Raw genomic sequence first — 14,135 nt, 5'->3', positions numbered from 1 at the left:
AATATCTTCTATGCGTGCTTCGAGGCTAGAAACACTGAACTATGCATGAGAGCACCAGCTGTTCCGGACGACTGTGTGATCATGCTCTCCGTAGCCGATGTGAGCAAGACCTTTTAAACAGGTTAACATTCACAAGGCCGCAGGGCTAGACAGATTACCAGTACACATACTCGGAGCATGCGCTGGCCATTGACATTTTCAACCTCTCCCTGACCCAACAGAGCCATTGATGTCGCAATCTCTATTGCACTACACACTGCCCTTTCCCACCTGGACAAAAGGAACACCTACGTGAGAATGCTGTTCATTGACTACAGCTCCCCTTTCAACACCATAGTGCCCTCAAAGCTCATCGCTAAGGACCCTGGGACTAAACACCTCCCTCTGCAACTGGATCCTGGACTTCCTGACGGGCCGCCCCCAGGTGGTAAGGGTAGGAAACAACACATCTGCCACGCTGATCCTCAACACGGGGGCCCCTCGGGTGAGTGCTTAGTCCCCTCCTGTACTCCCTGTTCACCCATGACTGCGTGGCCAAGCACGACTCCAACACCATCAAGTTTGCCGACGACACAACGGTGGTAAGCCTGATCACCGACAACGATGAGACAGACTATAGGGAGGAGGTCAGAGACCTGGCAGTGTGGTTCCAGGTGATCGTGGACTACAGGAAAAGGAGGGCAGAGCATGCCCCCGTTCTCATCGACGGTGCTGTAGTGGAGCAGATTGAGAGCTTCAAGTTCCTTGGTGTCCACATCACCAACAAACTATCATGGTCCAAACACACCAAGACAGTCGTGAAGAGGGCACGACAATGCCTATTCACCCTCAGGAGACTGAAAATATTTGGAATGGGTCTTCAGATCCTCAAAAGGTTCTACAGCTGCACCATCAAGAGCATCCTGACTGATTGTATTACCGTCTGGTATGGCAACTGCTCGGCCTCTGGCCGCAAGGCACTACAGAGGGTAGAGCGTACGGCCCAGTACATCACTGGGGCCAAGCTTCCTGCCATCCAGGACCTCTATACCAGGCGGTGTCAGAGGAAGGCCCTAAAAATAGTCAAAGACCCCAGCCACCCTAGTCATAGACTGTTCTCTCTGCTACCGCACGGCAAGCGGTACCGGAGCGCTAAGTCTAGGTCCAAAAGGCTTCTTAACAGCTTCTACCCCCAAGCCGTAAGACTGCTGAACAGCTAATCAAATGGCTACCTGGACTATTTGCTCCAGCTACTCACTGTTTATTATCTATGTCTAGTCACTTTGCCCTTACCTACATGTACATATTACCTCGACTAACCTGTACCCATCATTTACAACAATCGCGATGAGGCAAGCTGGCTGTGAACTCTAGCACGCTTCACACATCCAAGGTGAATGTGACTGCAGTCAAGCTCAAGTTTGTTTATTTGTCATAAACACATGATATACATGGAGTACACAGTGCAATTAAATGCTTACATGCAGGTTCACCTCTCGACAGTGCAACAACAATAGAAAAAGTAAATGGGTAAAGAAAGGGTAATAACACATTTAATTTCATTAACTAAATGGGATAGAATAGTCATTTAGCAAGAATATAATACAAGGCACTCAATGAATTAAGACTGATATTTACAACATGTGCCGGGGAATTGCACAATGATAGTAGGCAAGGCATTGTGCAGTATAATAAATAGGAGTCCAGTAACAGCAGTCTAGACGCTCATGTTCTATGTGTGTGAGTGAGGAGGTGCAGAGTCATCAAACATTGTAATGGTAAAACGTTTGCTATAATTTTTGCCTGACATGATCCCTTTGTCTACTCCTAATTCTTGCCGAATAAGTCCATGCATAATCCTTTTTTGGGGTACAAATTCGGTTATTTTCTTCAAAAATTGTCCCGGCCTTAACCAACAGGAAAAACACTGGTAATTTCATGCGAGGCCTTAAGATGCATCACTGGTGTTACAGTTTATAGTAATTTTGATTTAAAATAATTTACACTGAACAAAAATATAAACGCAACATGCAACAATTTCAGATTTTACTGAGTTACAGTTCATAAAAGGTAATCAGTCAAAATCAATTCATTAGGCCTAATCTATGGATTTCACATGACTGTGCAGGGCCGCAGCCATGGTTGGTGGGCCTGGTTGGGCATAGGCGTACCCACTTGGGTGCCAGGCCCAGCCAATCAGAATGAGTTTTTCCCCACAAAAGGGCTTTATTACAGACAGAAATACCCCTCAGCAACCCCCAACCAAATTTGAGTGGCCTTTTATTGTCCCCATCACAAGGTCCCCTGTAGCTTTGTTGGTAGAGCATGGCGCTTGCAAAGCCAGGGTTGTGGGTTCGTTTCCCACGGGGGGCCAGTATGAAAATGTATGCACTCACTCTGGATAAGAGCGTCTGCTAAATGACAAAAAAATCAAGTGCACCTGTGTAATGATCATGCTTTTTAATCAGCTGCGTGATATGCCACACCTGTCAGGTGGATGGATTATCTTGGCAAAGGAGAAATGCTCACTAACGGGGATGTAAACAAATTTGTGCACAATTTTAGAGAAAAGCTTTTTGTGTGTGTGGAACATTTCTGTGATCATTTATTTCAGCTGATGAAACATGGGACCAACACTTTACATGTTCCGTTTTATATTTTTGTTCAGTATACAATTTAACATTCGGAATGCCGGAATTCTATAACTACTAGAATGGCCTTGACGGTCATTCTGAACATTGATATTTCAATTGTGTAATATTCCATAAATAATAAATTGCTAAATTAATGCATTTATTAAGTTAAAATAGGTCATAAGAAACCTCAGGACACCAAATGTAAATTGTAATTAGTCAGAAAATGTATTGATTGAGCCAGAAGCGCATGGACTGAAAATACTAAAATAAGACGATAGTGTATTTTCTGACTGTAAAACAAGTTGCCTGCCCAACTGGCCCATCCAAACTACACCTAAACTTTATTGAAACTAATTTCACTTATTCTAATAATAATAGTGGCCTAAAGACCAGATTAAATTGACAACAGACAATATTATCAATTGTCAAATTGAGAATGAAGAGACTGATGACCAGGGCAGCGTGCATTGATAAAGACCTTTACAAAAAAGCACTTCTTCCAGATTATCCTACAGCGGTCCATGCAGGCCAGAGGTTTTATTTGCTATACCCCGTCGGAAAGAGCATATTCTAAGGTTTCTAATTAACCTAGTTTTGCCAAACAACTCTACAAATTGTGCGGATGGTCTCTGTTTCAAAATATAACTTTTTCCTTTAACAACCGCGGCTCCATGCGTTCCTCATGTGACTAGGACTACTGGTGACAATCGGCAATAGCCATTTGGGAAAAATATCCTTTCTATTTTGTTATTACATTATGTTGACTGTCTGCTAAATGAACAAGTTGATTTAATTGGCATGGTGCAGCCATATATAGCCTCGGCTACTAAGCTCAGATAAATAAAACTCAAAACATACTATTCTGTTTTTATAAATAAATAGTCTTAGTATTGTTACAGGCTTTGGTTTTTCCATTTATGTTTTGAGGTTGGGCTTCAGCACATTAGCACGTAGGGTGCACCGATTGGTGTCACCTCGTTAGTCAGTGTGTTTCACCTGTCCTGGTCCAGGTGCTATTTAAGAGCTGCTGGCCCAGTGCTCCAGGGTCTTGATAGACACGAAGGGTTAACACCTTTTTAGTTGGAGCTCCCTATTTTGATTTCTAGACAAACAATCCTTTATCTGATTTCTTTGATTTCGTTTTGCTCCACCTTTTTGGTTTGCTTCCTGTATTTAAGTTGGGCAAATTTAGTGGGCGCTCATGGTGGGTGTCTTTTAGGTTCCAGTTGTTGTTGCTAGTCAACTTTTAGTGGACACCTCCATGAGTGTCTTTCAGAACCCCTCCTAAAACCCCCACCTGTTTCATTTTGGTTGTTGGTCAGTGACTCTTTGTTAGTTCCCCCTTCTGTTTGAGCGACATTTGTTTTTTTTGCTGGGGAACGTAACAGTATCATATTTTTTATGACCTTCCTAAACCAAATATTAATGGATGTTTTTGTGTATATTTAAATTGATTTATTAGACTGGCGACTATTGGTACTCGTCGAGGCCCGACTATTCTACTGTTAAATTTGCATACGGTCATTTTGACCGTCATGTGTGCTTTAAGGATGAAATGCTAAAAGTTTTTGTCTTTTATGATATTTATGTCAAAGTACTGCTAGTGTAAAAAACACATTTAGGAAAAGTCAGGGACAGTTGGGTTCAAGGTTTTTATTGAAATGAAGTTATTGAAAATACAACATTGAAAACAGTCAGATTGACTGTCTTGGCGGTTCTAGTGTTAAGAAGTGTGGTTTGAGCTACTGTAGCTGCCATCTTAGCTATGCTATCTTGTCTGCAGATTTGTCACTGGTGTTACTGTTCCTGCTGATGTTAATAGTAGTCTTAGTGTTACTGGTCACTGGTGTCAACTTTACACAACTGTTTTAGACGCCTCCCAGGTCCTCAACTGGCAGCTTCATTAAATAGTACCCGCATAACACCAGTCTTAATGTCTACAGTGAAGAGGTGACTCCGGGATGCTGACCTTCTAGGCAGAGTTGCAAAGAAAAAGTCCAGTGTCTGTGTTCTTTTGCCCATCTTAATCTTTTCTTTTTATTGGCCAGTCTGAGATATGGCTTTTTCTTTGCAACTCTGCCTAGAAGGTCAGCAACCCGGAGTCACATCTTCACTGTAGACATTGAGACTGGTGTTATGCAGGTACTATTTAATGAAGCTGCCAGTTGAGGACCTGTGAGGTTTCTCCAACTAGACACTAATGTATTTGTCCTCTTGCTCAGTTGTGCACCGGGGCCTCCCACTCCTTTTTCTATGCCGGTTAGAGCCAGTTTGCGCTGTGAAGGGAGTAGGACACAGCGTTGTACGAGATCTTCAGTTTCTTGGCAATTTCGCGCATGGAATAGCCTTTATTTCGCAGAACAAGAATGGACTGATGAGTTTCAGAAGAAAGTTATTTGTTTCTGGCCATTTTGATCCTGTAATCGATCCCACAGTTGCTCCAGATACTCAACTAGTCTCAAGAAGGCCAGTTTTTATTGCTTCTTTAATCAGCACAACTGTTTTCATCTGTGCTAACATAATTGCAAAAGGGTTTTCTAATGATCAATTAGCCTTTTTAAAATGATCAACTTGGATTAGCAAACATAACGTGCCATTGGAATACAGGACTGATGGTTGCTGATAATGGGCCTCTGTACGCCTATGTAGATATTCCATTAAAAATCAGCTGTTTCCAGCTACAATAGCCATTTACAACATTAACAATGTCTACAGTGTATTTCTGATCAATTTGCTTTTCTTTCGAAAACAAGGACATTTCTAAGTAACCCCAAACTTTTGAATGGTAGTGTAGGTCTAGATTATTTATGAGTTGATCATATAGAAATATCAAAACATTCTTTCAGCTCCAAAGCAATTTCCTGTCTATTGCGCTGGAACCACTGACTCGCTGCCTTTTTCTATAATCAAGACACCTGCTGGTAACTCTTAACTGGGTAGCACAGCTCATGAGGTCTCCTAAATATCTGTCGACTAGGTGTGACTCTTATGACTAAAGAGGCTTCATGCATAGTTTTTATATTTTACTGATAAGAGTGAAGTCAAATGTCTCTTCTCAGCACTTATGACCAATTTTCTACTCTGAGATGCTTTGTGGATACGGGACCTGGTTAGACTGTTTCAAGTTGTATAGAAGGGTGAGTGAATAACTCTGTTTTGGCAGAGTGAATGTACAAACGCTTCCCACGTTCGAATACACATGAGACGGACGCCTCAAAGACCCAAATCTTGTTCTCAGTTGCATTTCCTAATGAGAAAGTTTGAAACCGAGGCTAAATCAGTCAGTTCATCCCCCCCTTTAGTAGTAAAGCCATATAAATAATGTTTTCATTAGGAAATGGCTACGAGATACACAAAACAAGTTAAATGAAATGGACACATAAAAAACAAAATAAGGCACACTGACACAGTACATAAATAGCACTGACACCTACCTTGCAAAAGCTGCTTAGAAGTTCAACCAGCAGAGAGTGAAAAGTGCAAGGTTTGCATTTGGAGTTGAAAGCTGCTTCCTGGTGTATTAACTGGATCAGTGGGTTGGGACAGTGCTCTGCTCTGCTGGCTTATGCCACAGTTTACACATAGATGGTAGTCGCATTGCATGGGCCCATAGCCATTAGGGTAAACTGTGGCAGTGGCAGTGGCCTGTAGTGAGACATCTTGGACCAGAAGGTCATTATTTGACAACTGAACTTCAGTCAACGTTTTGAATAGTGACATGGTGTACGGAGCACTAATTCCACTGTTTATAAGCAACATTGCTTCAAAGAGTTGTCTATTGTTTTAGTTAGCTCTTTTCAGACAAGTTGAACTCGAACTCCATATAGTGCTAATGTGTTAAGTGACTACTGTAGAGCCATATGAACTGTGAAATTAGTGACTCATTTGTACCACCTGGTTTGGGGAAGTTATGAAAAGGTCATGACAGAACTTGACACTGAAGATAAAAGCAGTACTGTGCATATTTTAGTGTTTTTTAAACCTAGCTTCTATTATCTCCAGGCCCCGTCACTGTGTGGAAACTCTTGTGGCAGCTCTGCAGGAGGTGGATAGTATCCCTGCCTATCTTCCCAACTGTCTGCTGCTGAAGGACACAGTGGACCAGGCTAAAGACTGGCTTCAGGAGGCAGAGACCTTACAGGTATGAGCCTCTTAGGTTGTGCCCCAAATGCACCCTATTCCCTATGTAGTGCACTACTTTTGACAAGGGCCCTAGGCAAAAGTAGTGCACTGCATTCTAGTTTATGATCCCATGTAATCTGAAAATCTCTGAATATAGTTATATTCTATATTGGTATCTTTTTAAATAACAATACAACTGCTTCTGGTTAGCCGGACTGAAAAGAAGAAAGGGAGAAGAGAAAAGGAAAGAAAGACAGACTTATAAGAGTGTATCTTTATGCTTGTGTGTGTCTGTTTTTTGTGTGTAGCTGGGAAGCCGTATCCCTGTGCTGGATACCCTGACTGACCTGGTGTTCCGGGCCAAGGCCATCCCAGTCTGGCTGGACCCCCTGGCTCGACTGGATTCCCTGGTGTCTGACGTGCAGGCCTGGAAGGAGAGCGCCGCCAAGACCTTTCTAATGAAGAACTCCCCTTACTCCCTGCTGGAGGTAAACTATCTACAACAATCTAATGCCAATACACATAATCAGACACTTTAGGTGTTGTCAAAAGTAGTACACTATAAAGGAAATAGTGTGCCATTTGGGAGTTAGTCTTAGAATCACTCATAATATAATATCCAGAGATCCTGAGGTTTTTGGGATGTGGCTGTCTTTTGTGTGTTTAGGTGCTGTGCCCCCGGTGTGAGGCTGGGACGGGGCCTCAGAAGTCCAAGTCTAAAAGGGCAAAAGATGCGGCCCAGTGCAGCAAGAGAAATGGCGCCAGGCTGGACTGCCTGAGTGATGTGGAGAGGGCCCTCTCAGAGAGCAAGGACTCCGCCTCTGCTGTACGTGCTGCTCTCTCTATCTCTGTCTATGTACATGTTTAAAAAAAAAAAAAGCTGACCTTTGAACTCACATATTAAGTTCCACTATATTCTAAAGACACTCACCACACCCAACTATTGCAATCAGTGAACCCCTCTAAATGAGGACCGATGATATGAAGGTGCATGACTAAATGTATGGTTTGATACAGTATTGTAATTCCATATACTGTAGCTGTGTAGGTTACTGTCTGGTTACATGTATGTTGATGTAGTGAGTATTGCGTGTTGACATGCCAACCTGTGCTTGTTCCCCTTTCTGTAGATGGCCACTCTGGCCGAGGTACGTCAGAAGGAGATGGAGAGTCTGCTGGCCCTTAGGGCCTCCAACGAGTCCAAGCTCCTCCCGGCCGGCGACTGTGGGGCATTGAGGGTGTGCTTGTGCCACAAGGCTCCGTCAGGCGCCATGCTGCAGTGCGAGCTCTGCCGTGACGCCTTCCACCGCGACTGCGTCTTAGGCTCTAACCAGGACTCCTTCCCCAACCAGGCCTGGCTGTGCCCCCCGTGCCAACTCTCAGAGAAACCCCCTCTGGACCGGGTGCTTCCCCTGCTGGCCTCCCTGCAGCGCATCCGGGTGCGGCTGCCTGAGGGTGACGCCCTACGCTTCCTCATCGAGAGGACGGTCCGCTGGCAGCACCGCGTGCAGCAGGCCTCCGCCGAGGGGGAGCTGGGGGAGGGGGTGGCCGTGATGACGTCACATCAGCGCTGGGCCTCGTCCAGTCCCACATGGGCTCTGAATCAGGAAACAAACAGCACATCGTTCTACACGGAGCACCAGTGCATTCCTCTGCAGGGTCAGTGTCGGACTAGGAACAACATCTAATACCCCAATCTCTCATAACAATTCTAATTGCTATCAATGAATAGTTCTATCAAACAAGTCACATTTCTATCATATTTATCAAATTAATGACACGTAAAAATTTTACAATTCCGGAAAGGGCTGTGTTGAACCTTGTTATTGGTGTGTGTTTCAGGACTGAGCCCTGAGCTGGAGGAGCTGATGGTGGAGGGCTTCCTGCTGCAGGTGACTCTGCCTGAGACCCAGCAGCTGTACAGGTCCCTCCTCATTAGACTGGACCCCCTCCTCCAACACCACCACACAGACAGCCCCTTTCCACAGCACAGCGCAGAGCAGGACCAACACCAGCACAACTCTCAGGGAGGGAGCCCCCCTCACAACCAGGTAACATACTAGTCTACTACTTCAAAGCAGATCTCAGGTAGCAGGCTAACCACTTGATATAATGGTTATATTGATGTATTTGTGAAGTTTCTGAAAATGTGTCCTTCATGTTGACATTAATTTTTTTGATATAATTTATTTGAGTAATAAATAATACAACAAGATGTGCATTGGATCCCAGAGGATGGCACTTAAACGCATTAATTAAACTACTTATTTCCAAAGTGGTCCTCGATGGTAAAACAAACATCTAATGATTAAAAGATGACAGTTACAAAACAAGCATTATTCAAACCAAAACATCACATTCATATGTATGACTTTAGAGATCCTATAGAAGTGGTAAAGGAGTCAATGGAATGCAGATGTTCCCTGTGTAGCTCAGTTGGTAGAGCATGGCGCTTGCAACGCCAGGGTTGTGGGTTCGATTCCCACGGGGGGCCAGTATAAAAAAAAAAAAAGGTATGCACTCACTAACTGTAAGTCGCTCTGGATAAGAGTGTCTGCTAAATTACTAAAATGTAAATGTTCCATTGACCAGATTGGCCCACATTCAACAACTCTGATCTAACAAAGTGGATATTCATCAAATCTGTCATGATTTATGTATTGTAACAGGCCCACAAGTTAGATTTGGCTGTTTTCGCTGCATAACATGTAGAAGTTGTCCCTTTTCAGGTTTAGAAGAAGTGACTGCTAAATGCTAACTCCCGCTCGTATCAGTTGGTTAGCATAGCTAGCATACAGAACTCGTTGATGGTAGTCAGTCATTTTTAACTAATGCAGTTGATTGGTAACGATGACATGAACATGTGTTGGGGTTGACATCCATACAAGCATTATACTCCAATTTTTACTTCAACATAGTGTGAAAACACATATAAAGAATAGCCAAAATGTAGACTAATTTTGCTGGGGTGCAATAGAGCAAACAGGGAAATTGTTCCAATCATTTTTCCCATAGGGAATTTTAGAAACACTTAAAATAGGAGCTGTATTTCGTGTAGGCTTACCCTGGCGTGACATTTTGATAACCATGTAAATCTCTCTCGGACAAGGTGACTTTTATCAATATATTCAGATCTATTTACTCTGACTCAAAAAACGCTAATTAGCGTCAAACTGGACATCATGCAAGACAACAAATCCCTGCAAGCTCCTGCACGTCATCTCTAGCTGACACTTTTGCTAACAGGTATTGTCAATTTAAAACTTGCACAAGACAGTTCACAGAATTGACAATTTAAAGAAATGTTGCCAATTTATGCATTACTACATTTCCAGAGATTCTTACCTTTGCCTCGATTCGGCAGTCTCGTCCAGATCATCATGGCATTTGTAGTTCTTTATGATAGCTACATTAGCAGCTAATTAGCGTTTCATTTTGGGGGGGGGGGTAAATACAGACAAATATATTGATAAAAGTCACCTTGTCCTAGAGAGATTTACATGGTTATCAAAACGTCACGCCAGGTTAAGCCTACACGAAACACAGACTTTATTTTAAGTGTTTCTAAAATCCCCTATGGGGAAAAATGAATGGTGGAAAAAACATTTCCTTGTTTGACCGCTAGGTTTTATTGGTATTATGACTCCTAATGTGGTACTCTGAGGAGACTGGCAATGAGGAGACTCGGGATCTTTACCCCACAAGATTCCATGGCATTTCCATTGTTTTGGTAGAGTTCGATTGACCTCTTTACCGCATCTATTAAATTACTAGAGGGAAATGTCATAAACCCTCAAAGTTCCATAATGGGGGCGAAAATGGCAGCCATCTTGGTCAGCGAGAAGTCCAAAACCAGTGTAATTGGAATGAAGGGCAGTAGAGGCATTGGTAAAGCATTTCCTGCTTTTACTTATGCAGGAAAATAAAAGTAAGGCATGTGATGGATCAGAAATTGTGTAATGGAATTATAGTCAACCTAAAATATTGTCATATAATTATATGTGCAGTTTGTACAGGTTTTATATACACATTTCTGTATAAATAGCCTGTAAAATATATGTAAACAGACCATAAAAGTCTGATTTTTGTTTTCTTGGAAAGCTGAGAGTGCTATTATAATGATACAATATCAGTACTTGTTGCATTTACAACATGTCTAAATCCTATCAACTGATTTCAGCCAGTGTATGGCTGTGGATTGACTGCATTGTTTGAATGGAATGTTGGCATATTGGCAGTTAATTTGAAAAATTTATGGAATTATTCCTCTAAAACTGGCTGGCTAGCTAACACACATACAGTGCAGATGCATTACTACAGCACTGGCAAATCATGGTTGACCAACTCCCTGACCAACATGGCTGACCTTTGGACCATCATAAGAAGGTTTATGTCCATTCTAGTATTCTAATTCTTAATTCTATGTGTATGACCTTCATGTGTGGTTACTGTTTTCACCAGAACGGAGTAGCCTGTCCCAAAAAGGAGGCTGTGAACGGAAAGAGGACCAAGCGGCACATAGAGGAGGAGGGCCCCGAGCGCAAGGACAAAGCCAAGAAGCCCCGCAAGAAGAAGCCCAAGATGAACAAGGAGAGGAGCCAGGAGTCCAAGGGGACCTCTTCACCCACCGCCACCCACTCTGACCTCTCCCTGTCGGACTCGGATGAAGACTTCACCCTGTGCGCTGCACCATGGTGCCGAGAGCCAGAGGGGAAACAGGTTAGCATTACACCCCCCTCCACTGCGTTATGTTGTGGGTCATTTCAATGTGTTTTCCCTCCCCTCATATCAAATTGTTTTAGAGATCGACTAAGACATATTGTAGTATATTCAAAATAGTATGTAGTATAATTTGTATAAAGTACATATACAGCAACAAGAACTCATACAGAAGCTGACCAGTGTCTATTTCCCTCTCTTTTTATCAGGTGAACTGGGTCCAGTGTGACGGAAGCTGCCAGCAGTGGTTCCATCAGGTCTGCGTGGGAGTGTCTGCAGAGCAGGCTGAAAAAGAGGACTACATCTGTATCAGCTGCACACAGCCAGACCACACCAGGGAGTGAAGACTAAAAGGAAAGGTTTTGAAGGATCATCAGTTTAGTTTAACTCACAGCTTTGGGTGCATAACCACCCAGTGAACTCCCTTTCTTCGCTGTGCTCTGGTCCCACTGCCTCCTCATTGACCTTCCTGGTCTGGCGACAACGGTGCTACTTCCTCCTTGTTCCCAGCCCAGACTGCTTTTCAGAGCTATTGAGGCTCTTCCATCACTGTTTTGTTATAGTGGCTGGCTTTACAGCCAATCAATTTCATATTTCCAATCAACTACATGATGCAGATTGTACTGCATGAGGTTCCAACTTTTTACGGAGAATAAAGTGGAGGAAACAATACTTTTTCACTTGACTGACTTGACTTGCATGTGTAACAAGATGACAATGCAGGGATTTTTCAACCAAAATAAGTCAATTGGACAACATTTTTGGAACCCAGTTTTTGTACATGCATCTGAAATGTGAACCATTTTTTTCTTATGTAGAGCTAATATTATTTATCTGAGCAAATACTGAACTGCTAAATAATTGGAGTTCAGCTTTCGTCTGAGCTATGTTTGTGCTTAGAAATGGTTCTATACTAGAACATAGAAAATACCCTCCTAGGCTGTAGGTTGAAAGTGATGCGTGTTTGACTTGCAACCTAGCTAACATAAGGAACTGTGCGAATTAACTGCCACATGGTATCATTTGACTTTTTTCCTCCTTTGGGTAAATATGAATCGTATGTTGCAGTTTGCATAAGGAATAAAATAATTTTTCCCACAAGTGTATGTTGTCCTTTTATTTTTGGAAGCTATCTAAACTCTTAACTCATAGTAAGTAGGCATCTAATACCTGTGAGTCTCTCTCATGGACAAATTATATTTAATTATAGAAAGAATAATGGGATTATAATGGCTGAGAATTATTAGAATAATCCATAGTGGCGTACTGTGAGTAGAGGGTCATTTGTTTTGGTAATATTTATTACTTTCAAGGAAATATTGGATATCGTCCAAAGACTTGAAATAAGCCCTAATATCAGTAAACATTCAAATGAATGAAAATATTACAATATGTATTCTTATGAAGCGCACGCTATGATGCTGGGCTATTTCCTTCCATATTTGTATCCCAATAAATACTTAATTTCATTCCCAGCATCTTTTCTTTAACCTCAACGGGATCGGTGTCCCGTATACGGGACGGTTGAGCTAACGTGCGCTAATGTGATTAGCATGACTGTTGTAAACAACAGCAAACTTTCCAGGACATATACATGTCTTATATAAAGCTTAAATTCTTGTTAATCTAACTGCACTGTCCAATTTACAGTAGCTATTACAGTGAAAAAATACCATGCTACTGTTTGAGGAGAGTGCGCCATAACAAAAAAACGTATCACGGCAACTGGTTTGATACATTCACCTCTGAAGGTAAATAATGTACTTACATTCAGTAATCTTGCTCTGATTTGTCATCCTAAGTGTCCCAGAGATAAAATGTAGCATAGTTTTGTTTGATAAAATCAATTTTTATATTCAAATGTAGGAACTGGGTTCTACAGTTTGAACCCCTGCTGTCTCTGGCTCCACACCCACCCCGCCCGGCCATCTAGATGTGTGAAAGTTAGTGTACAGTTGTGGTCAAAAGTTTTGAGAATGAAACAAATACTAATTTTCACAAAGTCTGCTGCCTCGGTTTTGATGATGGCAATTTGCATATACTCCAGAATGTCATGAAGAGTGATCAGATGAATTGCAATTGATTGTAAAGTCCCTCTTTGCCATGAAAATTAACTTAATCCCCAAAAAAACAATTCCACTGCATTTCAGCCCTGCCACAAAAGGACCATCTGCCATCATGTCAGTGATTCTCTCGTTAACACAGGTGAGAGTGTTGACGAGGACAAGGCTGGAGTTCACTCTATAATGCTGATTGAGTTAGAATAACAGACTGGAAGCTTTAAAAGGAGGGTGGTGCTTGAAATCATTGTTCTTCCTCTGTTAACCATGGTTACCTGCAAGGAAACATGTCCCGTCATCATTGCTTTGCACAAAAAGGGCTTCACAGGCAAGGATATTGCTGCTAGTAAGATCGCACCTAAATCAACCATTTATCGGATCATCAAGAACTTCAAGGAGAGAGGTTCAGTTGTTGTGAAGAAGGCGTCAGAGCGCCCAAGAAAGTCCAGCAAGCCCCAGGACCGTCTCCTAAAGTTGATTCAGCTGCGGGATCGGGGCACAACCAGTGCAGAGCTTGCTCAGGAATTGCAGCAGGCAGGTGTGAGTGCATCTGCACGCACAGTGAGGCGAATACTTTTGGAGGATGGCCTGGTGTCAAGAAGGGCAGCAAAGAAGCCAC

At 42.6% G+C, this 14,135-nt stretch overlaps 1 protein-coding gene across 1 annotated transcript in view; it reads left to right on the top strand.

Moving 5' to 3' along the window:
* Window positions 1–12,557, top strand: part of LOC311137949 (lysine-specific demethylase 5B-B-like) — a 44,368-nt gene extending 31,811 nt beyond the window's left edge. Inside the window, exons 21-27 of the mRNA XM_084172575.1 lie at window positions 6,618–6,756; window positions 7,046–7,225; window positions 7,405–7,563; window positions 7,868–8,396; window positions 8,580–8,788; window positions 11,199–11,456; window positions 11,666–12,557. Of these exons, the coding sequence (XP_084028701.1) occupies window positions 6,618–6,756; window positions 7,046–7,225; window positions 7,405–7,563; window positions 7,868–8,396; window positions 8,580–8,788; window positions 11,199–11,456; window positions 11,666–11,800 (1,609 nt within the window). The 3' untranslated portion in view covers window positions 11,801–12,557. The remainder of the gene's footprint in view (window positions 1–6,617; window positions 6,757–7,045; window positions 7,226–7,404; window positions 7,564–7,867; window positions 8,397–8,579; window positions 8,789–11,198; window positions 11,457–11,665) is intronic.
* The last annotated feature ends 1,578 nt before the right edge of the window (window positions 12,558–14,135 follow it).

The sequence above is a fragment of the Coregonus lavaretus genome, assembly GCF_964263955.1.
Source record: "Coregonus lavaretus genome assembly, chromosome: 12".
NCBI lineage: Eukaryota > Metazoa > Chordata > Actinopteri > Salmoniformes > Salmonidae > Coregonus > Coregonus lavaretus.
Note: the sequence above shows the minus strand (reverse complement) of the source record. Positions and strands in the feature narration are given on the sequence as shown.